This window comes from Hemitrygon akajei, chromosome 17, assembly GCF_048418815.1.
Source record: "Hemitrygon akajei chromosome 17, sHemAka1.3, whole genome shotgun sequence".
In the NCBI taxonomy this organism is placed as follows: Eukaryota; Metazoa; Chordata; class Chondrichthyes; order Myliobatiformes; family Dasyatidae; genus Hemitrygon; species Hemitrygon akajei.
In genome coordinates this window covers 28,267,981-28,295,098 of record NC_133140.1, presented here as the reverse complement: position 1 = coordinate 28,295,098, position 27,118 = coordinate 28,267,981, and the positions used below count along the sequence as shown (strand labels likewise).

The following is a 27,118-nucleotide window of genomic DNA, read 5'->3' as shown; positions in this document are numbered from 1 at the left end:
TTGATTTTTTTTCCTTCCTCTGCATTGGGGGATGGTGACTCTTGCTTCTGTACAATTCCACGGGCGACCACTTATTAAGTACGTGACTGTTTGTGTCAGTGTTATTGTAGCAGGAAAACAAAGAGCGGAGTTGATTATACTTTGTTTTCCAAAAAACTTCCAGGTCACTGTTCAAACATTTATTCAGTAATTTAACACTTTCAATGCTGAAGATACACTTATTTTAACTCCAGCTAACAGTTGTGAGTTATTCAAATAAAATTCTTTTTTGCAAGTCTGTGTTAGGTGTTTCTGAGAAATAGTGACAAGAGATTTCTCCTTGTGGTTTCACCTATCACTTGCCAGCTTGTAATCCTTTCTCTGGTTTCTTCCCCTTCCCTTTCCAGTCCTGGTGAAAGGTCTCTGCCCAAAACATTGACTCTTTATTGTTCTTCATAGATGCCACCTGACCTGCTGAATACCTTCAGAATTTTGTGCTTTGCTCTCAGAAAAATGATATTTTATTTCATGTTTCACTGCTGCCATGCAATGGAGGAATGAAAACCAAACACGAGGAAATCTGCAGATGCTGGAAATTCAAGCAACACACACAAAATGCTGGAGGAACGCAGCAGGCCAGGCAGCATCTATAGGGAGAAGTGCTGTCGACGTTTTGGGCCAAGTCCTGACTAAGGGTCTCGGCCTGAAACGTCAACAGCGCTTCTTTCTATAGATGCTGCCTGGCCTGCTGCGTTCCACCAGCATTTTGTGAATGGTGGAATGAACTGGTTGGTTTGAGTTGGTATAAGAAAACATGCTGAGAAATTATTTCAGCAAGGATAATGTCAATGTGGTGCCAATATTAAACAAATAACTTGATATCCAATACAAAAACTCATGATTATTTCAAAAATATGCCATTGCTTGTAGGAAAAATTAGTTATAAATCCACAAGTAAATTCACTGAATGCTTTGTTGTAATTAACACAGACCAAATACCATACATACTCTTGTGTGCCACAAATAACTAAAGACAGATTTCAGCCTATTTGGTTAAGATAGATAACAGCACAGGATTTTTTTTCTTCTGATAGCTCACTGGTGACACCTGCTGGGAAGTACACTTGCATACTTGCTCTGGGTTTTGTAAGGAAAATATTGGATTTGGCTATTATGTTGCCCAATTGCTCAAAGCCTCCTCTGTATAAACATACCACAAAAATTCCAACAAAATGACTTGGTTGGTATTCAAGAGGCCAGCAAGCACATAGTAATCAGAAGTCAGTTACAGAAAAAGGAGAATATGGAAAAGATTTTGTTTTTAGCATATTCAGCTCCAAGTTGTAAATGAGGCCTTTAAAGATTTCTCTTTATGAAAAGCACTACTTCAATCTTCTATGGAAAAAGAAAATCTTTCAGATCAAAATTCAACTCGAGTTTCACAGTTGAATAAATGAATTCCTGCTGCATCAGTTCTTCAGAAAGAATACATTTATAAAAAATATAATTTCTATTTACTTGCCAAATCTTAATTTTCATTTATCTGATGTGATTTTACAGTTTTGCAAATGAAAATACTAGAAAATTGGCACCCATCTTTCAACAAACCCTGGTGCTCTGCTCTTTTGTCTTTTCTGAGATCAGCATCACAGAGTTAATTGTTTTCTTGGCTTGCTGGACTTGTTTTTTTAAAATATTAATGGCTTCCACAGAATGTGCATTGTGTAGTTAACATTAAAATGGTGCTGTTCAGCTACCCTTCAAGTGAAGCAGCTAGTCAAATTGAGGCCTGGTTTGGTTGTTGCGATGACTTTAACATCAGTGCAGATGCGCTGAATTAACGTTAATTCACAATGCACCAAGGGAGCTCTATTTCCAGCTCTTCAGCAGAGAGATAAGTCATCTATGTAGAGAACTGATAAAGATGTTTTGTAATTACTGCACAATGCACTCACACCATGAATACAGCTCAATCTACAAAATGAAAATAACTCAGCATCCTTATTCAAGAGTAAATCAATGCCAAGTTTCCTCGAACAATGTTATATCAAGTATTTCTAAACTCAGTCATTATAATGGAAAAAAAACGAAATTGCCATTTTATTGTGAATAAACTATACATATGATTCCAACAATGTAGTATTTTGCAATCCGTTATTGTTAAGAGACAGTAATAGAATCGAAAATTTCACCTACCCTTCTTCTGGATTCTTCAATGGCTGATAACAACGCATTATCACGTTCATTCTTCAGAAAACCCTACAGGATATAGAAAAATATTCTTTATAATTCTATCACACCAGAATCCACCACTAAATACACTGCACTGTCTTCTTAATTGGGGGGAAAAAAACAGGAAAATTAGATAAATGTAATCTGTTGAATGTAACCAACCAGCTGGAAGTATTTTCCTACAGATATTTTAAAAACTTTGTGCGGCAGATACAATTTGCATCATCTGAAACTACACCCTGTTAATCACCGTTAGAGGTTTATGGCATAGCCTACAACTAGAGATTCAATTGCGCATTGATCTAATGACAGTGAACTCACTCATTTAAAATTGCAAATATACTCTTTAGACAGTACAGTATATTTCCTCAAATTGCCGCCTCTTTGGCACAAACCCCAATAACTGCCATTCTGATAGGAATAGGAAAAGTTAATGGAAAAATTTGTGAAATTGCGGCTTCCCGCTAGTCTCCCCCTGCAGGCTTCTCTAATGCTCCCTAAGCTGTATAGCAACATCACTGAAAATGACAGGTGAAAAAGAATTGCTAATTAGTTTATCGTCCTTGTCATTTCTCACCTCCGAACTGCAAACCTGTTTTCATTTGGTCCCATACTCTATGCAGAGTGTGCACAATGGTGCAGCAATCATTCAAATGACCCCACCCTATCTCAGAAGTCCATGGACAATGACTTCTGCCTTGACATTGCACTCTAATTCTTACGATTGCCAATTTCTAAGTTTTTATGTAGTGTAAAAAGCGGTGGTTTTAAAAAAATATATTGAAATTCAGAACATTTTAAGCATACTATTAAAATAATGTGAGCCGATTCCATCTGTGGTATACCTCTCCAAAGTAATTTGAATATTATAGTCATTCCACTGTGGATTTACGCTTGGGAGTGCAATTTTCCAAATAATTTTCCATTGAAGTTCTTCACATACTAAAAGATTTTTCTAATCGTCTTTTGAATATACTAGAAGCAAAATGTAGAAATGGTTTCAGACAGCAAACAAGCTCCATATGACGCAGTTAGTTGACACACCCATCCTTTCAGATATAAACCTTTTGAAACAATGGATAATTAGAATATCTTTGAATGGATGCTTCCTCTGAAATAAGAGGAGCATGACACGAATAAATCAGTTTAATTGTACTGAGAAAAATAAAAGTAGTTAGTTGCAAGCTTTAATAAGCATTTTTCAGCCTAATATAGTAATGGCAACACAGAAAACCACATTTGTATCAAGCTAAACACAAAGTGGCAATGGATCAAATTTCAGTATTTCCTGCTGATAATTAAATGGCATTTACATGTATATCTGAATATAATAGCAGAAAAGTAAAAATATTTTACATGACATTTTATTCAAAGCATTAAAAATCAATTTGACCCTTCAACATTACTGCAATTTGACAACCAAAGTAAAACGATGCATTTTATGAAGGAATTTGACTTGAAATTTCACCAAAAAGGCAAAACTAGAACTATTGAGAGAGATTTTTAAAATACCATTGTCATCCTGGCCAGGTTTTTTAATATTCTAGACCAGAAGAAAATAGTTCAGTACTAAAAAATAGGAAACAAAAGACCAAGATATAGGAGGCAAAGATAGCATTAGCAGCTCGAGTCATTTATACGATTTAATGATTGTATAACAATCATGGGAAGATATTAAATGAAAACAAGTCTAGATGGTTAAGAATAAAGATCAGTTGGAGAAAATGAAAAAGAATGCCACTGGTCCAGCATCTGTACAGCTACCATTTCCACAGTCATAAAATCTGGACAAAGAATTGCATTAAATGACTTTCCATATGCAACAAAATGAACAGCTCCAATAGACAAACTATAAAAAGTTACATATTTGCAATACTAAAATACCATAGCCCTTTATACTTACTGCACAGCACTCTCCTTGAAACAGAACAATCGAAAATGGCAACTGATTAGCAGACCGTTATGACACGAAGCTTTTGACTATTAGGCGTAGCATGACCCCACCCCAAATTTATTATATGTTGGGTCTTACATGGCCACCGCAAGGCTAAAATGAATTTCAAAATCTGTTTCCTTACCTGGAGAAAATCCCTGTATTTTGACAGACCTGATGTGGGTTCAAAAGGCGTACCTGATGGAATTTGCTCTGCCAGATATGTGCCAGTACTCTACTTAATAAAAGAACTGATGCATATCAAGGCCACTCTAGCATTCATGATGCTCCCGATCATTTTCTGATGCTGCCTAATGCTTATCTCCTTGCTGTAGCTCCCTTTGTACAGCAAAAAGGCATCAAGATTCATAGAACTGTTGATACAGTCAACAGTACGAGAGCATAATTAACCAGCAGCTGAGTGTCTAGGGAGCTGACAATCAGCTGAGTCGATTTCAAATGCGTGCACTGCAGTTCACCCTTTCCATAGTATTGCAAACTGTGAATTCCTAAACCTCAGCCGTCCAAAGCTGGTTGCTCTGATCAGTGCTATGGTTTTAGGGTTACACAGAGATTTTTTATTGTTAAAGGACTGTACCAATATCAGTTTTAGGTAGGGGAAGGCAGGGAAGACAGAAGGGTGGGGAATAGAGGGGGGGTGACAGCAAAGAAAGATGATTCAACCTTTTATCTCCTCCCTTGGCCCACTGCAATTTATGATAATGGGAATTTTTGATGACTTCCGACATCCTGCCTTGAAATCAGGCTAATAATCCTTTTAGCTGTCATGTTTTGTTAATGAGGTATATGTGGCTGCAGAAGGAAGCAACGCTGGGAAATGCAGTTTAATCACAGATGTGAAGCTATTTTCTTAAACTAGCAGCTTTTACTGCCATATGTCATGAAGCACGGAGAGGAGATGTATGTAACATTTTCTATCTACCCTCACCCAGCGGCACAACTGGTCAGCATCCGCCATTTATGCAGGCACCCATATCACTGTGTGCCTTTGTTAACTGTTGGCCAACTGCAGGTGAGAAATACAGTAACATTAATAGTCACTAGCCACATAAGCACAATATGGAACATGCTATATCGTTACGAGAATTTGACTGAGCTCCCTTGCTTTTAGTCTGAAAAATCAGTGTACAGCAAGCTGGCATGCATTCAAAGATGCTCATTTTTGTGACACTATAAAAAGTCAAAATTCAGTTTGTAATATCATAAAACACTGGATGATTTTGCATTATTGCACATACCACAGTAACTATAAAGCTGAAGCAACTTAGTATTTTCTTAATGAGGATCTGCATATTAGTTACTAATTATGTAACCAAAGTACTTAGTACAGTTAACAGAAACACTTCATGCTATTTTCAAAGTAGAATCTAATAAATGAAAAACTTGGAAGATTTTAAGTCAAAGATTATACTCTGCCATAATTTTCCCCTAGCTTACTTTATTGGATTTTTAAAATATAATTTATATCATTGTACTAGCAAAATGAATAATTCCTTGTCGGTCAAACCAGAGTTACATCCGGATGAGCAGCCAGAACAAGACCTAACATGAGAGCTGATTTTAGCAACAAAAATCTGACCTTTTTATTCTATACAACCAGGCAACTGCATCTCATCAAATTGCAAAACTCCACAGAAACTTCTAGAGATTATAACGCTCATTCAATTCAGCTCAGAGTGGGGCATTTTTTGTTATAAAACAAATATAGACAATGTTGCACATCTATTTCGTCAGAACTTTTTAAAGGTAAAATCACATTCATTTTATTACTGGATCATTTATTCCATGCTCTTTCAAATTAAAATAATTGAGGATTTTTAAAATATAATATTAAACTGATAGAATGGTTAAAATATAGAAACTCATGCAAAAGAAGCTGGACTATCAGATGCACTCCAAAAGACAACCTGTACCAAGGATTTTATTCCTGACACATTCAAAGCACAATGGTAAAAATAATTCCGATCTTTCACCGTGCAAATGCTTGGCAGCTATGCAAGCAGATTCACACCCACTAAACCAACATCTCAACTGGAATGATAGGTTTATCTTCTGCAGACAGGTTCAACACATCTTGCAGAAAAGCTTAACAGGATTGTTCTTTTATAACAATTAACACAGTTGACATTTCGAACTGTGTTCTGAAGGGTCTCAGCCCAAAATGTCGACTCTTCCTTCATTTCCATAGATATTTGCCTGACCTGCTGAGTTCCTCCAGCATTTTGTGTATGCTGCTTTGGATTTTCAACATCTGCAGAATCTCTTGAGTTTTGTTGTTGTTTAAGAGCTCATATGATAATTTAATTTCAGGATAAAGTGACATCAGCAAATACTGTTTGCTGCTCTCAAAATGTATCGACATTTGACTCCTTGGTTTAAATTACAGTTGAATCTTTTAAAACCGCCAGCAAACTATATAATTGCCATTTTATATGTATAATGGTACAAAATTCCATACAACCATAATCAACAGCAAATTTAAATATTAAGAAATTTTGCAACCTTTCATAATTTTAGTTCTACAATTGTCAATGCACTAACAGAGTAATAAACATGACTTAAGGGTTAATTCAGCCTTTTCATGGAGATCTTAAAAGAGATCATTTATTTCCAGGGTAAAATTTGACGATTACTGATCATTCACAGGAGTGAGTCAGCATAGCCAGACACCTTATCCCAAATACAGGTACTTTTGTTCTGGAACTTAGACTGCAATTAGCCTCAAAATGAGTTTAAACATTACTGATTCTTCTATTTTAAATAGTCCCAAGCTCAAGGGCAAATAGAATTTTAAAAATACACAACAGAACAGAGAAACCTTATACTTGCAAGGCGTGCACTAGAGTGCTAAAGCAGATTTCAATTAACATCTTGTTGTTTCCAGTCACTATTAATAAAATGAAGCTTTTCATTCAGATCTATTAAGTTATAAATGACCATAAAACAGCCCATAATTTCTCTGGCTCCCTCAGAAGACGATATAGGACAGGAAATGTCACAATGACACAGTGGATGCTTCTCTGCACATCAAGAAAAAGCAGAAGCCAGTTAGTATTGGGTGGCTGATCGACAGTTCGATGCCATCACTGGGAGCCTAAAAAATATGATATTCCTCTGTATTACAATCCCTCCCATGAGAATGCAAATTCTTCTTACAAGTGTCAATGAAACACCGATCAAGCCATTGAGAAAGCAGTTACAGGAGTAAGTGGTTTTGGAGTCAGACCATCACAGGTGGATCTGCTTCCTAGACTCAACTGTTCAGACCAGAAATTTAAGGATGTGGAGGCCCAAGTGAGCTACGACTCCCAAGACGTATCCCATGAGATAAGGCAGGCAGTAAATGCCGTGTATTCCTCACTCAAATGGCTGAAGGCCCATTGGTACTTAACAACATCCCATTTTTATGTTAGAGTTTTAACAATGACTCAAATAAATATAAATAATTAAGTACTAGCAAATATAAAATATTAAAAAGTACGATTTTTAAAATTTGCTTATATTTGGCATTTTCCAAACAATGAGTGGTCCTGTTCAAATAAGGATTGCTGTTCCTATGCTTGCTCGATATGAGACAAAGTTGAGGAACTAGGTGCACTATTCTTCCAGTAACTCTTTAGTTCTCAACTGTTCTGCCACAATACAGCAGGAGGTTAAATCCAGTGGCAAAAGTTTGATTGGAACACAAAGTCCAAGTTGAGCTATGCCAGAAATGCAACTGCTGGCTATCATAACTTACAATTAAACTTTAATAAAGAAGATTGCATTGTCTCTTAGAGAAAGCTCTGGCCACATGTGGATTTTGGACTGAATTACATCTCCTCAAAACGAGGAGTTGAAGGGAAGCAGTGGCTATAAGCCTTTGGCACCTCAGGAAATTTTAGAAACATACACACACACGTCCAAGACATCCTGAAGATTTGATGCACCATCACAGAGTTCACTGATGGAATTGTGGTGCATTTGTTGAACTGTGATGTATTTTTCAGCTTGCCCTGTTAAAAAAGGCAAGCTAAGGGAAATAATTTATTTACTTTTTGTTTAAAGTTTTTAATCCCATGTCCATGAATCATTTGTGAAAAATAATAAATAAATCCTAATACTTTTTAAAATTCCTCTTCAGAGGCTTAAAGAGCCTGTCATGACCTATGGAAGCCAGCAAGCAAACGTTCTGGGACTCAGGATATAATACCCGAGGCCTATCATCACTCAGGACGTGTCAAGTATTGGTCAGATACAGGGAATCCATTTGTTCACCCCACTTGATCTAGAAACCATGCCGCTGGGGTGTGCTCAGTACAGCAGGTCAGGTCCAGGATTGCAAAATGACAAAAAATTAGCCAATTACTGTGTGAAGTTTCAGAAATTAAAGACCTGCCCTCCATGTTTGTTTATAACATGGATAAACAATAGACTGTTGGTGTCAGAAATGTAGGGGTTCAACCTGAGATGATGACTGTCTAATTCCCTCCATTGAAGCTACCCGACCCATCTTTTAGCACCTGGTTCCTTCAGCACCTTTGAAGTTGCTCCATTTTAAATTTTTGCCCCTGGTATTCCTCAATTTATGGCAGCTGGTTAGAAAGGGTTTTAGGAGCAATAGGAACTAGGCAAGTGTTTTTTTAAATCTCCACAATTTAGGTTATATCAATAAGTATTAAGAAATGACTTAACCTCATATTCAAAGCTCAAAGTACATTTATTATCAAAATGTGCACTATATACAACCTTGAGATTCATCTCCTTAGAGGCAGTCACAAAAGAAAGATATCCAATAGACTGTCAAATATCCAATGTGATAAAAGAACAAATCGTGTAAACAATAAAAAGTAAGCAAATAACATTCAGAACTAACGTTCATGAAAGTGATCTCACAGTCATTATTGCAGCCGGTCCAGGAGCACGTTAGTCACAGGCCACAGCCTCAGTTCAGTGCAGAGCAGCAAACACCACCAGCCCATCCCTCACCTCTGCCCCTGACACTCTGACCTTTTCAATCTGGCCCGGTGCTTAAATTGGTCAAACACTGGCTCTTTCCTTACTCTCAGACTGGGCCCCACCGCCACGATTCAGCCCGTATACGCCATGCCACCACCAACCTGCACCTTTTGAGACTTCAGTTCATACCACAAAAATGCCAGGTCTTATAGGCGGCTTCAGAGCTCAGCTCTGAAAGGGAAGTTACAGGCTATTGATTGCAGCGATTCCTGGTACAGAAAGGTTTGGACAAAGCCAGAGAGCTGCAGACGGGTATGTTTAAAAGAGAACCGATAAAGGAACAAACAAAAGACTTTTTCAGAAAGATGTCTCTGCTTCAAACTAAAGTACATGGAAGCTGAATACATGTATTTAAATAAAAGTATTAGGTTCAGTCCATTTTTATTGGTGGCAAAGGTGAAAGCAAAGAGCAGCATGCAGTCTCCATGAAATTAAAATATTTTGTACTAATTAGGAAAATACTGAAAACATATCAAGCAGAGATCATATCAGTTTTGTGCTCTGTTCCCATCCTCCATCTCAATGACACAGCAGCTTACTGTCATGCTGCTGTTCACATTTGTACAAAACGAGTCTGTCTGCACATCCATGTCAGCAACTAATGAATCTGACCTGATGGTGGCTTTAGTTTACCATTAAGCCATTAGTATGAATTTACCCCTCCCATTCTCTCACCCCTGGTCGCTTCATATATTTTCAGTTGTATTATCCTTCCGGTTTCTCTCCGCCATCTCCAATGCATTATCTGCCTCAATCTCTATTAGCAGCATTTTGTCCCTTGTGATTTATTAAAGGCTCGACGGCAAGGTCGATCCAACCACTGAGTGACCTACTGATAGTGTCTATTTCCAAATGTTAATGCCATGCAATCGTATCAAACAATCAAAGGCAGTTTATTTAGGCAACAGTAAAAAGCCCAACATCCATGGAAGCAGCAGCCCATTACAGATATCAGGACATTGTGCCATCTCCACTGAGAATCCTGCTTTTCTTTTTGCAGTTGTGAAGAAATTACCCTACACTGTGGGTAGCCATAGAAGTTAGCTGCAGAAAAGTCAAACTAATGCCTAATGAGCTGTACCATAAGGGCCCAGAAACTATTGTGCGATAAGTCTCTTGCATTTTCAAAAGGAAGAGTTAACCATTAGAAGTTCCTGCAAACTTTGAAATAGAAACATTAAGTATTTTTGAAAGCATTACACAGACTTATTTCTTAAAAAGGGTAATGTTAAAAAAAAGATCAGATTTTGATAGTAAATTCCCTCCTTATCTCATAAATGGTAGCTTTATCAAACTTGCAATGAATATTCTAAAAACATACAAGTCCATTCAAAAAAACCTGCATAACAATCTATGTTCATTTTCAAACAGATAAGCAGACTGCAACACTGATTAGGCTAATATTGGGGAAAAATGAATTTAAGCTGCACAGTGGTAATTAATTCTACAGCCAGATGAATACTGGGGTATGATACTCAAGAATCATTGGCACTATATTACAAACCATCTGAAGCACTCAAAATAGATGCAGCAATAATTTTAATGGAAAAGCTTGAACAAATTCTGAAGCTGAATCAGGAGGTCATCTAAATCAGATCCACTCTGGTTGATTGCAGCCCGGTTAACCCACTATCATGTTGATAATGAATTCAATAGAGGGCTGTAATTTTCCTCCAAAATAAACTTTACAGTACCAGTCTAGGAATAATTGTTTTTATGTAACTCTTTACCAACATACAGCCAGTTCTCAGAATCTTTCATTGAAGACTGGTTACCAAAGCAGCGGCCAGTGGTTGAGATATTGTTGTACGATTTTGCCACTTAACTGCTCTAACGAGATGCAATGACAACAGTCAATATCTACTTTGACTGCTGAATAATGCCAGATTTGCAACAATGTTAATACATAATGTGATAAACACTCAAGCCAACAATGAAATAATGATTAAAAATAAATAGTAATAGGAAATGAAAAATGAAACTGTGCCAAGACAAAACCTCAAAGAAAAAGATTGAGAGATGGATTAGAAGCTAGAAACAGAACAGAGAACAAAGACAAACAAGGCACCATTGAGAAATGACTCAGTGATATAAAAATAATTAGAATTACACATTCAATGGCATGGAGCAAATAAGTGTTGTCTAACACTCTGCATAAATTTGGATCAATGCTATGGGCGAGAAATATGGTTCCTAGTCAATACCATTCTGCATGTGATTGAAAATATATTCAAGTGGTCTGGGGTGTCTGGGACATTTTAAGTGCCAAAGATAGGAATTAATCAAGGCAATTGTTTGATTATTCTTTGCAATGCCATAGTGTAAAAATAAATAAAACAATGAATTTTTGAAAAATGTTTTCACCCTAATGTTCTTTACCCAAAGTAAGTGTTATGGGTAAACAGTTCGCACCGTCCACTGTTCCTTGGCTCACTTTCCCAGTCAACCTAGACCCTGCTTGTAATCTTAATCTTCTTCACCACACTCCAATTTTGGTGTCATCAGCAAACTAATTAATAATGCCAACTGCATTCTCACCCAAATCTTTAATACATATGACACACAACAATACACCTAGCAGCACATCAATCTGGAAAACAAGAATTCAATACTACCCTCTGACTCCTACCAACTCAACTGAGTACCAATTGATTAACTCACTCTGGATCCTCTGTTATCTAACTTTACTGACCAGCCTGCCAACCAGAACCTTGTTAAAAGCCTTGCTAAAATCCATGCAAGATCATAAGACCACAAGACACAGGAGAATTAGTTCATTCGGCCCAGAGTCTGCTCCACTATTTCATCATTTCTGATTGTTCTATCTATCCCTCTCAACCCATTCTACCGCCTTCTCCCCATGCACAACACCCTTCACCCCGCCTTCATTAATCCTCTTTAGCACCTTCAAGAAACTCTACTAAATCATGAGACAAGTTCCCATGCAAAAACCCATAAGACCATAAGGTATAGGAGCAGAATTAGGCCACTTGGCCCATTGAGTCTGCTCCGCCATTTCATCAAGGCTGATCCAATTTTCCTCTCAGCCCCAATCTCCTACCTTCTCCCTAAATCACTTCATGCCCTGACCAATCAAGAATCTATCAACCTCTGTCTTAAATATACATAAAGACATGGCCTACACAGCTGCCTATAGCAAACAGTTCAGATTCACCACTCTCTGGCTAGATTAGTTCCTCTCATCTCTGTTCTAAAAGGACGCCCCTCTATTCTGAGGCTGTGTCCTCTGGTCTTGCACCATAGGAAACATCCTCTCCACATCCACTCTATTGGGTTTTCACCATTGGATAGGTTTCAATCTTCTGAATTCTAGTGAATACAGGCTCAGAGCCATCAAATGCTCTGCATTTCTTCTCCAGCTTCCCACATTTTCCCATGATACTTGATGCACTTGGCCAGGCCCCAGTGATTTATCCTATTTTATGTGCTTTAAAACAGTCAACTCCTTCTCTTTGGTAATGTGGATATGTTCCAAGACATCACTGTTCTCTTCCCTGAATTCCCTAGCTTCCATGTCCTTCTCCATCACAGATGAGCACATAAGAAAAAAGCTATTTCTAGATAAAATTATAAGCAGTTCCCAGAAGTAAAACTGGGTGTTGTGTCACAATAGTGGAGTACGAACCCATCCTTCCTCTCATTTTCTCCTCTTCACAGATCATTTGGAAGCTGAAAATGGATTTTTTCCGTAAAATTCAAGAAATTGCGTCAAACCCCAGATATATATCAGTATCATTATGTATTTCTGGGTGAAAAGCATAACCAACTTCTGCTACATAGTTAATTTCTACTCAAATATATTCAATGAAACAATTACTTTGTTTGAAGGATCTTGAGCTACGTCTATGTATCATGCCAATTGTTCAACTTAGTAAAATACAGAGGCATTTGAAATAAATTAGGATGCATTCCAAACGAATCATCTGCAAGAACTAGTGTGAGAGTTAAAAACCAATTGTTGTAATTTGTACAACTGCACCAATTATTCAGTCAGTAATTATTAATTTTTTTTTTTTTTTTTAGCCAGAATAGGCCTTCAAGCCACACTGCCCAGCAACCCCGACATCCTGATTTAATACTAAAGCATGGGACAATTTACAATGACCAATTAACCTACCAGGTATGTCTGGACTATTGTGAGGAAACCGGAGGACCCAGAGAAAACCCATGCCTTCTACAGGGAGAATGTACAGAGACTCCCTAGAGGATGACAGGATTGAATTCCAAATTCCAACACCCCGAGCTACAAAAGCGTTGCGCTAACTGCTACGCTACCATGTCTCCTGTAAAACCAGAAACATTAGAACTTCTGATCAGACAGATTAAATTAGTAGTGGTACATTGACCTGAGCTCTTACTTACCCAATAAGCGAACAATGGTGGATGATCTATTATTTCCAGTAAAATTGCAGGCTGAATGGGATTTGCTTTATGACATATACTTCTAAATCAGCCTTGACATTGCCATATGGCAAACATCTAAGGTGTATCTCCAGGTTTTTAAAAAAACAAAAGTAGGCAAGAAATTTGATATGAGAAATATATTTTAGGGGAAAAAAACATCAGGGTGGATTAACCATTTTCTAGTACCCACTATTATGTACAGGAAGTATTAATAAAGTAGCCACTGCGGGTAGGTTGGTGGTCTTCTGCCGCTGTAGCCCATCCGCTTCAAGGTTTGATCTGTTGTGTGTTCAGAGATGCTCTTAAAACACATCATTGCTGTAACACTAAGTTACTTGAGTTACTGTTGCCTTTCTGTCATCTACCAATCTGACCACTCCCCTCTGACCTCTCATTAACAATGTATTTAGGCCCACAGTACTGTCACTTAAAGGATGATTTTTGGTTTCTTTTGTACCATTCTCTATAAAATTCTAGTGACTGTTTCACATGAAAATTCCCATCAGTAGTTTCTGAGATACTGAAACCACCCCGTCTGGCTCTAACAATCATTCCACGGTACAAGTCATTTTGATCACATTTCCCCCCCCCCCATTCTGATGTTTGGTTTGAACTACTGAAACTCATGAATGTCTGCATTGAGTTGCTACTAGATGACTGGCTGATTAGATACTTGCATAAATGAGTAGGTGTACAGGTGTACCTAATAAAGTGGCCACACAGCATACACAGTGAAATTGCTTTTGGACAGCTTATTATAAAATACCAATTCTGAAAACAATTGGTTGGCTTGCCGACTCTGTAGTCAGACAACAATCCTTCACTCTTCTTTTAGAGGTGCAGATATTAACATTACACCAATACATTAATAAATAAAAAATCCAAAGCTTCTTATAACACTATATTCAGCTCAAATGCGAGACACATACATCAAGCTAAATAGCTTTGTGGTAAGGAATCAGCAAGTTAATGAGAGACAAAGCCAGTCTGCAAAGCAAAGCTAATTTGGACAAATGGACAAAAAAAATCTTTACACTTCAAAGGCAATTAAAAGTCCTGGTACACATGTCCAAGCTCCCATTTTGGATGCTGTTCTGAAGCAATCATTCCCTTTGTTCATAAAATGGACAAAATACTTTGAATTTTATTATTGTGATCACTTAGGTCTGGCTGGAAGTATTATCAATTCCTCGATTCTTTTCTGCCTTTCTGAACAACTACAAAGGTCCACATTATGAAATATGCAGTAGCGATGTGGACAGAAAACCATCACCTTAGGTAATAATGAAAGGAAAAAATCCACAGATATGGATGGAAAAGAATGATTAAACGGCAAATAGAATTCCGAATCGTATGCAAAAAGACACCAAATATCAAAACATGAGGTACTGAATTTGTATTAAACTTTGAATAGGTGAGTTACACTTCTGCTAACAGCACAATGGTTTTTTTAGACAAAAGCAATTTTATATCAGATAAAGGAGGCAACAATAATTCACAGGATGATATTCAAGAACAAACATCAGAAGCTGAAGGAAAGCTTGAAATTGATTTATTTTCCATAAAGGAGGTTATGATAGAAATCAACAAATGGTTTTGACAATGATAAAAATGGGAGAAAGTAATCTGTGAAAAAGTGAACTTAATCAATAGTAAAGCATGCAACATGAAGGATCACTAAAGAATGATAGATTATTAGAATGAGAGAAACTGAGCATTTTAAAGTCTTTGTTGATCAAGTTATGATCACCATTCCTCATCTCTCCTTTGGCTCAACATCTGTACTTCTTCCCTCCACATCGCCATTAAGAGGCCTCCATGAAAACTACTAAAGTTATTAGTGAATGCACGTTGTCATAGGAACAATCCCTTGAAGATTGCCTTCGGCAGCCAACTTTGACAAACTTGATCAACACTATTGACAAGGTGATTAACTGTTGTAGACACCTGGTGACAAATATTCCTTATAAAAGGATAAATATTATTAGGTAGACTGGTTATAAATATCATCCTTTGAAAGCAGTCATTGCAGCAAATCAAGATCGAGCATGATGGGTTATTGAAGTATGATCAGCTCAGTTTTCCTGGGAAGAAACAGGCCACTTAATTTTGGCGGGGTCTTTATAAAACAGTAAAAGCAAATCAACAAAATTACCCAAATTTATGAAATTGCAAAAGTAATTACATAAGAAACTCAGTCGTCAACAAAAGTAACAGTCTACACATTAGATTCAGGGCTTGTAGCATCCTGAAAATACAAATAAGAGCTTCAAAATGCACAAAGCACTAACCTACACTAAGTGTAATAAACTTAATATAAATAGCAGTACTCCGTTAGCAGGGGATCCAAAAGATTAGAGCAGCATTAGGTTCCTAATATGTCCAAAACAACAGTAAAAAAAATCCAGGGCCTTACAGTTGTACATTCACACATTCACTGTCTAAATATTATTGTATGGGTATTCAACATACCTGTGGGACATCTGCAAACAAAATTTTCATAACATAAGCAACTTTACAGAAGTGGACGCCAGAAATGCATTCATTTCACAGAAAATCAAACAAAGAACTGATAACAACTTTGGGAAAAACAGGAAACGGATCAGTTGATAAAATCAAACTGATAAAAATTTACAGTCAATAGAAAACCAAAATATAAGTTGTTATAATTGATTTACTCCTTTTAATCAATACATTTAAAGGCTATTCTTCAGAATGTTAATAGTGGTAAGGTGGAGACACAAACACAATGGCCACTCCAGGTCCAATCAAAGATGCATTTGTTTGCTGTCCTGTCTGTCTTTATTGCGATCACTAGCCACTGCTGGATACTAAGAACATCAACCACAGCAGCACCATCCCATTAACACGCTGCTGCCCTCCAGTGCTGGCGCAGTGCCAGAACAAGGTAGATCAGGACAATATCCCATAAATCTAGTCATGCCACTCACCGCGCTATTTTTCCTTTGTGACTTCGTTTTTCTGAAATCATAAGCATGTACTATTTGTGTTATCTGTAATGTGTTTGCACCTTGGCCCAGAGGAACACTCGTTTATCTATATTCATGAATAGCTGAATGACAATTAAACTTGAACTTGAGAATATGGCAAAAGCAGTCACAAATCTTGCCCGTTCTATTTGTCTCAAACTGTAGCAGTAATAACCTATGATATGATTAAATTGTAGCAGCTTTCAAAATAATTATTATACCTCTGCTCAAGAGAAGTGACCCAGCACTGGCATTATAACAAGTTGCCACACAGTGTTTAGTCTTACTCCTAAAGCAGAAGAGCTCTACCGGTCAGGAGCTGGTCATAATGACAAAATGAAATTGGAAACTTCGAAAATAACTTGAGAAACCAAATCTCTATAACTATCAGTCACATCCTGGAGGAAATTTCCTAGCTGGCCCACTGCTTCATCTATTTTACCCATCCTTCTCACCTACATGTACGACTTACTGTTAGGGTTTCCCGTGTCTTTTTGCAGGAACCATACTGGCCACGGTAGGGTTTACAGTGCTTTGAAACGCCTTCAGCTGGTTGCTCACAAGGCGGCATGGATCGCTGTTTCAAGTGGGCCATGAGATGTGTGCCAGTTTTAAGTACTTGACCTCAAAATACTTTTTCCTCCCTCAGAGGCAAAGCAGGAGTACTGTAGGTGAAGGCAAATGTCATAAGTTGACAGCTGTTTTCAGTGACAGGCGACACCCAAGGTAAATGGTCACTGCATTTATTGGTGGCACACAATGGGGCAGGGTGACAAAGGACAGTTTCTTTCCAGATTTTTACGGGAAAGGCCCACTCTGGTATGCTGCACTAAACAGGTCAATGATAACTCGCAGTATGGCTTCGAAGTATGCACAGTAGCAAGCATGATTTATGTACTGCTCGATGCCCAAGATTAGAGTGGTTTTGGTTTCAGAGTGGAAGTGATTTCCTTCAAATTAGCCATGTTCCTTGTTGAAAGTAAGATGCAGCACTGTGGCGAGAAAAGTTGATATAAAATATACAAAACATTGGAGGAACTCAGCAAGTCAGGCAGCATCTATTGAGAGGAAAAAACAATTGATGCTTCAGGCCAAGGACCTTCATCAAGGCTATATAATATGGCATCTGCAGTCTTGGTTTAGACCAGCCTCCAGTGAAATTGGATATTTTGTGGGGATCAAAGGCCAGGATCAGAGAAAACATATGCAGAAAACTCAAGATGGAGGTGAGTTCCTATAGGCAGCCACACTTCAAAAGGGTGCCCTGTGAACTCTCTAAAATGACAAATGGCGTGGCCAGGATCCTCAACATCCTTACCCAGTGGCCAAACAGCAGCTCGCCAAAATCACACAGTTTGGATTCCCAACACCTAGAGATGCAGCAACATGATTGTCACCACCCATCAACTCGAAGAAAACATGATGATCAGCATCACTACACATGCCTTTTTCACACAAGTAATTATCCACAAAATCCAAAATCACTTCCAGATTTCAACAGAGACTATAACAATTATCAAATTTCCAACAAGCAATTTCACAACTGAGATGACCAGCAATTTGCAATGGTAATTACATCTCCACACAACTCCACTACTACCTACATAAACAATGAGATCAATCTTGTAGTAACAACACAGCACTCAGATGAATCATGTCCACTTTCCTGGAAATGGAAGTGACTCATCTGCCTGGAGTGATGAACTCAGCAAGCTACTCTGCAGGTCCATAATAAGTAATAGTTTCCAGCTTATGCAAACTCCCTGATAAACACCACCATTCAGATCTAATGCTTGCAATTCCAAAGTGCAACATAGTACATTCCAATAAATTATTTGGCATGATTTTTGAGGGGAAATCATTACCATGCCAGAAGCCTAGTTCAGGAATTCTACTGAATGTTTTCGTGGAAGTCCTTAATGAATTAGTGCACAAGGTAAATTAATGCTCCAGGGAGCAGTAAAAACACACTGATAGACACCAAGCATGCATGCTAATGCATCACCCATGTTCCCATGCAGTCTCCCACTTCTATTGCCAAAAGGTTTATCTGAAATTATATATTACTCACAAGTTGTTGCTAAATGGTTAAAGCTCAAAGTGTTCATTATATAACTCTCAACGTGCAAATTCACGGTGACTAATTTTGAAAGCAAACAGTTTAAAAAGGACCTTAACAATAGGAGCTTTACTATAAATAGTGCGCTTTTATCTTAAGAGTTTAATAGTAAAAATCCCCAGCAACATTGTTAATCGGTAATAACACCACTGCAGATTCTCAATTTCTGGAAATTTTACAAAATGACTATGTACTGCACACACCAATCAACATAAAAACATTAGTGGGTAACCACTCCAAAGAATTTGTTGGGTTATAGTTCAAAACTAAAGCAATACTAAATTATGCATTGTATTAAAGGTCATTCATTCCAGGATTTTATTCTTCACTAATAAATGTGATGCATTGAGCTGCATATATTGTAATTCTACAGCTTGTACTTATATAATATGTTATGTAATGAATATCAATTGGATTAGGGCAAGAAGGCAAATCAATGCAAAGCCAAAAAGATTATTGAAAGGTCACTAATCATACTCATTTTAAGAGCTTGGAAAACCATAATCTGACCTGTAGAATATATGTATTTTCTGCCTATGACATTACTACTTTCTTAACTATATGTAGAATATTTTATCATCTCTGGTGGTACATTAAAATATATTTTAATAGCTTATTTGGCCCATAACTTCAAATGCAGCTTATACTGATTGGTTGAAACTCTCGTCTGCTAATACAAGAACTCTTTGTGAAATGAGTTTGTCATTCAATAGAGCTCCCTGTAGACCAGGGGTTCCTAACCAGGGGTCCACAGACTCCCCTTGGTTACTGGTATAAAAAATAGCTGGGAACCTCTGCTGCAGAGAGAACCCCGAACAAAATTCAGCACCAGTTGGCAATCCCTGACAGAAGCCACTGGATGGGTCATATAGAAAAACAGAAGCAGATGTAATGCAGAGCTTCAAGTTCAGAGAATGCACATTATTGACATAGGGTGAGATGTGACTAAGAGGTGCTTAATGTGAGAATCTAAAAGCTGCCACTGCAGCTTTACAAGACCTATTCAAAATGCAGTATAACATTGGTTAAGTATTACATTGAATGTTTGCTTTCAGAGTCTGAGTGATTTAAACCATAACACACTTACATAAAGTCTTTTCATTGTTCTTTTGGAACCAGCTCACTGCATGTATATGCAAACACTGACATGGTTGTCAATCCATTTGTTCCCTTCCATGTTCAATCCACTCTGTGCCAGTTTCCTTCAATTTATTAACACGTTAATTGACTTATTTCCATAATATACAGTTTATGAAGTCAAGATTTTTCAAAAGCAATCTCTACAGTTACACAAGAATCTTGATGCTTTTTTATTCTATTTATAATGTCACTATTGTGACCTCTGAAGCTTCCAATAAACATAACTCAGCCTACCAAAAGGCAAAAGGTACAGTGAAAGTCATATTCACTGCTTAATGATTTAGTAACTGAATAAAACTAATTCTTAATTGATAGCAATGAAGTTTATACTTATCTCTATTATTTTAAATAACATTCTACTAACACAAGATGCCCTATATGTAATAAAGAGTCCTTGAAGACTATTACACCATACTGTTAGTGAGTCTAGATTACTCTCAATTTTCAAACTCAAATCATCAAATCAGCCTGGTCAAGGGAACAAACTTTCTGCAGATTTTTCCAGCACGTCATCACCATTAGTTTTACATCAGTGGTATATAGCTTACCTCCTAACTCTAAGCAGATACCACTCACTGTCTGGTTTCTCATTTACATAACAAAATATACGTATCAAATTATTTTGTAAAGAAGCCACAATCTTGAATACATAAAATGTACTCACAAAGATTTGACTTATTTCTACATACAGCATATTATGTAGCATCAATATACAAATCATTACAAATAAATGTTCATTCTCATTAAAACATAAACTTCAACTTCAAATTTAATAAAGTACAACATCTGCAAGATCAACCATCAAATATGGAAAACGCAGCAATATATTCTTTCCCGTAAAAGGGGATGAAGAACAAAAGATTCTAAAAGGGACAGCTAAGATGGGTACTGTCATACTGAAACACCTTACATCACTGTAATCTTCAAACTTAAAAACTATAGATAAAAGCAATCTAGCATTCAATTTATCCGCAATGGGATTAAATGAATAGCTGAACAGAGACAAAGGTATATGAGGACAAGCAATACCTTTAGTAATATCTTTAGCCACTAAGAAGCCTCAGAGTATCAGCATGTTCATTACCACAGGAAGTGAGTGACTATTAGAGCACAGATTTTAACAGCAGTTAATGTAATAGTACACACGTGTGTAGTATAGACTCTGCAATGCCCATTGTCAACTGCTTAGATTTATTTAAATTAAACATTAATGTAGCTTCATTTCATCTAGAATTTAACACCAAAGCAATACTGATTTACAGCTAGATATTTTTCTTAAATTTACCATTCAATTACATTAAATAAACATTTTATAATGGCTTCCATTTAAGTTTCACTGAAAGAGAAACTAGCAATATTAGATATTATACATTATGTACATTATTATGAAAAAAGGCAAGTTTTATATGATATATGGCCACTCAGAAAAGAATCTAGGTCTGCAAAGGTGCCAATTCAGATACAAATTTGGTATTTAGTTAGTCGGAACCTAAACAATGCAATTGATTCTGGATTTAAAAATCTCAATGAATTGGTGGCAGTACAGAGAAATGATAAAACTTAATTACAAGCAGAAATAAAATGACAGAACACTGTGAGAAATAATGAAGCAGGAAAATCTAAAAGTAGGACAGTAGAAAACAGGCATTAGAGAAGGGGGAACAGGGCAGAAACAAGCCTGGGAGGATGAGGGAAGGAGGGTGATGGATGAATGAAGCAAGAGAGAATTCCTGGGTGGTCAGTAGCTAGATGAAATATGCCCTACTGTTGCTTACGTGATAGGTTACAAAACTTGAACTAGAACATTTCAATGACCTATCCGTTTCTCTTAATTCCATGATAAATTTTCAATTTCTTCATTCAGTTCATGTTCATTCTAACAAATGTCTTGAGGGAAAGCTGAAACAATAGATCTTGCAATTCTTCATGTTCTTGGAAGTGCAATGACAAGGCTATATAACACAAATTTCTTAGCTTCTCTCAGAAGTCCACCTTTACCTTGGTATTGTCCATCCCAACAGAGTTACCATATTTTTCATTCAGACATTTCCTTTGCTGCTGAACTGCAAATAGGAAAGCACTGTTTGCTTTTTAAAAGCAAATTGCTCAACTAACTTTACCTATCAATCAGTCTAAACTTTAGCTTGCCACAACACCTGACAATTCTCTATCTATTGATGCAAATCAGTAAAATGAATGACAGGGACCAAATCAGAAAGGGAATAAAATAAGACTGTCAATTAAGCCTTTGAAATAGTTTACATAACTGGACGTGACAGTCATTAATTGAAGTATGTTATGAACTGGTTGGTGGAATGGCCAGATGCATGGCAGATGAGCGTAATGGAGGAGCACAGGACGTAATACATTCTGGTATGAGAAATAAGCAAACTGGTCAGCCGAGGTACTTGAGCAAGTGTTCAAATCACTGAAAGCAGCAGAACAGATGAGAAATTGGTTAATAGAGAATACCCAATTCTGAGCTTCATCAATAGTGGCATAGAGTGTAAATGCAACAAGGTTATGCTGAACCTGCATAATACAGGGTTCAATCTTAAATGCAGTATGATATTCATGTTTGGTCACCAAATAAGATGCATATAAAGATACAAAGGAACAAAAGATTTACAAGAATGGTTTCTGAGATGGGCAACTACTATTATAAAGATACATTAGAGAGGCTTTATTTTTGAAAAGGCAGCACAGGTGAGATTTGATGCAAGTAAATAAGATGAGGTAATCAGGATGGAATTGATAGAGAGACAATGTTCCTTTTAGTGGAGAGCCATGTAAGTGAAATTGAAGGGCATGCCCAAAAGGCTAGCCTTACAAGTAGGATGAGAAAAATTGAGACAACATAAAATGAAAAATGCTGGAAAAGCTAAGCAGGACAAGCACAAACTATGGGGACAACAAAGCAGGTAATGTTTCACTGAGGTACTCTTCAGACTGGAGAAAGGGAAGCGAAGTAGTCTGAGCAGCCACCAAGTGCGTATAGAAGAAAGGGAATTGTTCTGTTGCAGTGAAACCATGTTGCAACTGAGATCATGTTTCTGTGTAATATGTTGATATGATCAGGATACACACAAGCAGGAAAAGAAAAAAACAATGGGGGTCAGAAATTATTCTTATGAGGGGAGGAAGAAAGATGGTTATCTAAAATTAGAGAATTTTAATTTTAAGGCTATAATATGTCCATCGGAAGATGAAATTTCTTCCTCAAGCTTGCAATGGGTTTCCTGGTTACAGTGCAAGAAGACACTGATTAAATTAAAGTGATCCTAGCACACAGAACAGACTCTTTAGGATCTTAATTTTATAGAGTCAAACAAGTTTCATGATGCAAAGGATTAAAGTAGGTTTACACAAAAATGTGAAAATGTAAGTTCAGCCTAAGAAAGCCAAACAATATTGGAGTTCAATTTAAGTCTGCATCTGGGCTATTTCACCACCCAATTAAACCAGAATCAAAACAAAGGAGAAAAAAAGGCATATTAGTTTTAATCCAGACAAGTATGAGCTGTTGCATTTTGAGAGGTCAAACGCAAGAGAAAAGTAACAGCATTCTTAGGAACCTTGGTATACAGATGGATCTTGCATTGCTAGCATTCAGCTCCGTAAACGTTGCAACACAAGTGGATAAAGTGGAGAGACATCCTATCGTTCATCGGTCAAGTCATTCAGTTGGGAAGTTATGTTGGAACTGTATAAAACTTTAGTTAAGCCACATTTGGAGCAACTTGCAAACACAGTCACCACATTACACAAAAATTTGTGGGATGTTGCCTGGATAGATGAAAGTATCAGCCATAAGACTGAACAAATTTGGATTGTTTTCTCTGGAGTGTCAGTCCAGAGACTGACACTCAGGGACAACCTGATAAAAGTATTTAAAATTATGAGAAGCATGGATAGGGTAGATAGTGTTTCTCCCAAGGTGGAACTGCCAAATACTGGCATCATAGGTTTAAGGTAAGAAGAGAAAAGTTTAAACATATTCACAAAGTGGTAGGTGGCTGGAATGTGCTGCCAGGGGAGGTGTCAAAAACAGATAAAATAACAATATTTAAGAAGCATTAGGACTGATACATGAACAGATAAGGAAGAGAGGAATATAGACCGTGTAGGCAAATAGGTTAGTTAGACTGGCATCATGTTAGTGCAGACATGGTGGGCCAAAGGGCCTAATTCTGTTTTCCCTGGACACCAAGACTTTCCATTGAGATGATTTAGAGAAACATAATAGACTTTGAAAGTAAACACTTGCAATATTTAATTTCTGTCCTCTTTGGAAAGTAGAGTCAAAGAAAGCAGACGAAAAACAGCAGACCATGAAGGCCTAATACAATTATAAATGACTTGTAGAGACCTTGGTAGCTGGCAATCAATACATTGATAATTCTTGAGTTTGTGATTGGCACAGTAATTGGTAAACCAGGGCAAGGTACTATATAACACACACAAAATGCTGGAGGAACTCAGCAGGCCAGGCAGCATCTATGGAAAAGAGTACAATCGACGTTTTGGGCTGAGACCCTTCAGCAGGACTGGAACAAAAAAGGTGAGGTACTAAATAATAAGAGATTTAACAACTGTTCAATAGGACAAAGCATCTAACAGACAATGATTAATTAAATACCTTCAAAGTCATCATAATGAAATTTAATGTAAAATTTTCATGACCTAATTAAAAACTGATGTAGAATCATAGTAGTCAGTTACAAATTGATATGTACACTCAATATTCAAGTACTATGCTTACAAAGTGTAAAGTTTGAAATTATCTAAGAAAGGAAAGAAAAGTGCAAGTAACAAACCTGCCAAGATGACCAACCATCTGGTAAAAAAAACACAAGATGTAATCTTAAAGTGATGGAGTATCACGATTAAGGAAACTCTTGATTTCTAGTTGATTGGCCATCTGTACATTATTTTGATGAGGTATTTCAAAAGGAATGAAGAAACATCTAAATTTTGTCTGTAAAAATGTTTGTAGATTTAGGAAAAATAAGACATTGCAACATATCAAAAAAGAAATTATAGAGAATTGAACCAATCTTGTTGTGGAATCAGAGGAAGACTAGATGTCTATGTAAACAACTTACAAGAAATCACACAACTGGAAAAAACAAATCAAGTCAAGTGGTGTTAACACAAAACTGAAAAGATGCTGATCCAAAGACACGTCCAAAACATTATGTTCATTTTGGAGACATCACCTCATTCTCACCATGCAAATGCTATAATGAATGCCAGAATATAGAACCATAGAACACTACAGCTCAGTACAGGCCCTCCAGCCCTCCATGTTATGCTGACCCATATAATCCTTAAAAAAAAGTACTAAACCCACACTATCCCATAACCCTCCATTTTTCTTTCATCCATGTGCCTGTCCGAGAGGCTCTTAAATACCCTTAATATTTTATCTCCACCACCATCCCTAGCAAGTCATTCCAGGCACTCACAACCCTGTGTAAAAAACTTACCCCTATGCCTCCCCTAAACTTCCCTCCCTTAATTTTGTATATATGCCCTCTGGTGTTTGCTATTGGTGCCCTGGGAAACAGGTACTGACTATCCACCCTATCTATGCCTCTCATAATCTTGTAGATCTCTATCGTCCCCTCTCATTCTTCTACGCTCCAAAGAGAAAAGTCCCAGCTCTGCTAACCTTGCTTCATATGACTTGTTCTCCAAACCAGGCAACATCCTGGTAAATCTCCTCTGCACCCTCTCCATAGCTTTCACATCCTTCCTATAATGAGGTGACCAGAATTGAACACAATACTCTTGGTGCGGTCTCAGCAGAGATTTGTAGAGTTGCAACATGACCTCTCTACTCTTGAACTCAATCCCCCTGTTAATGAAGCCTAGCATCCCATAGGCCTTCTTAACTACCCTATCAACCTGTGCAGCAACCTTGAGGGATGTATGGATTTGAACCCCAAGGTCCCTTTATTCATCCACACTCTTAAGTAACTGACCATTAATCGTACTCAGTCTTCTGGTTTGTCCTTCCAAAATGCATCACCTCACACTTGTCCGGATTGAACTCCATCTGCCATTTTTCTGCCCAACTCTGCAGCTTGTCTATATCCTCTTGTAACCTTCGACAACCTACAGCTCCATCCACAACTCCTCCAATCTTCGTGTCATCCACAAACTTACTCACCCATCCTTCCTCCTCTACATCCAGGTCATTTATAAAAATCACAAATAGCAGGGGTCCCAGGACAGATTCCTGCGGCACTCCACTAGTCAACGACCTCCAGGCAGAATACTTTCCTTCCACAACTACCCTCTGCTTTCTTCCTTTAAACCAATTTTTTATCCAAACAGTCAAGGTTCCACTTATCCCATGCCCCATGACTTTCTGGATGAATCTCTCGTGAGGGACCTTGTCAAATGCCTTGCTAAAGTCCATGTAGACCACATCCACTGCCCTACCCTCATCAATTTCTTTTGTTACCTCTTCAAAAAACTCAATCAGGCTCATGAGGCACCATCTTCCCTTCACAAGGCCATGTTGACTATCCATAAGTAGACTGTACTTCTCCAAATGCTCATAGATCCTATCCTTAAAAATCTTTTCCAGTAGTTTGCAGACCACTGACGTAAGACTCACCGGTCTATAGCTCCCAGGTTTCTCCCTATTACCTTTTTTAAACAAGGGAACTACATTTGCCATTCTCCAGTCCTCCGGCCCTTCCCTTGTAGCCAAAGGGGATTCAAAGATCATAGCTAATGTTCCTGTGATCTCTTCTCTCAATTCCCACAACAACCTGGGGTGTATCATATCTGGCCCTGGGGATTTATCAATCTTAATGTTTTTAAGAAGATCCGGCACTACTTCTTCCTTAATCTCCACATTGTCCAGCACATAGGCCGGCTCTACTTTGACCTCATCCTGATCAAGATCCTTTTCACTTGTGAATACTGAAGCGAAGTATTCATTTAGGACCTCCCCAACCTCCTCCGCCTCCAGGCACATGTTGCCCTCTATCCTTTAGCGGTCCCACCTTCGCTCTCATCATCCTTCTGTTCTTCACATACACAGAGAATGCCTTGGGGTTTTCCTTAATCCTACATGCCAAGGCCTTCTCATGCCCCCTTTGAGCCCTCCTTTCTTTCGCTCCTTCCTGGCTACCCTATATTTCTCATGAGCCCCTCCTACTTCCTGCTTCTTATATCTAATATATGCTTCCTTTTTCCTCTTGATGAGTTGCCTCACATGTTTCGTCAGCCACGGTTCCCTTTTCCTACCATTTTTTCCTTGCC

General features: G+C 37.7%; 1 protein-coding gene across 4 annotated transcripts in view; it reads right to left on the bottom strand.

Moving 5' to 3' along the window:
* Window positions 1–27,118, bottom strand: part of nup93 (nucleoporin 93) — a 163,248-nt gene that overhangs the window by 75,483 nt on the left and 60,647 nt on the right. For 3 of the 4 annotated variants that reach the window (XM_073069825.1, XM_073069826.1, XM_073069828.1), the window contains exon 4: window positions 2,176–2,238. In XM_073069825.1, the coding sequence (XP_072925926.1) occupies window positions 2,176–2,238 (63 nt within the window). Of the gene's footprint in view, window positions 1–2,175; window positions 2,239–4,289; window positions 4,665–27,118 lie in introns of those variants that run through there. The other variant, XM_073069827.1, reaches the window with a different exon arrangement.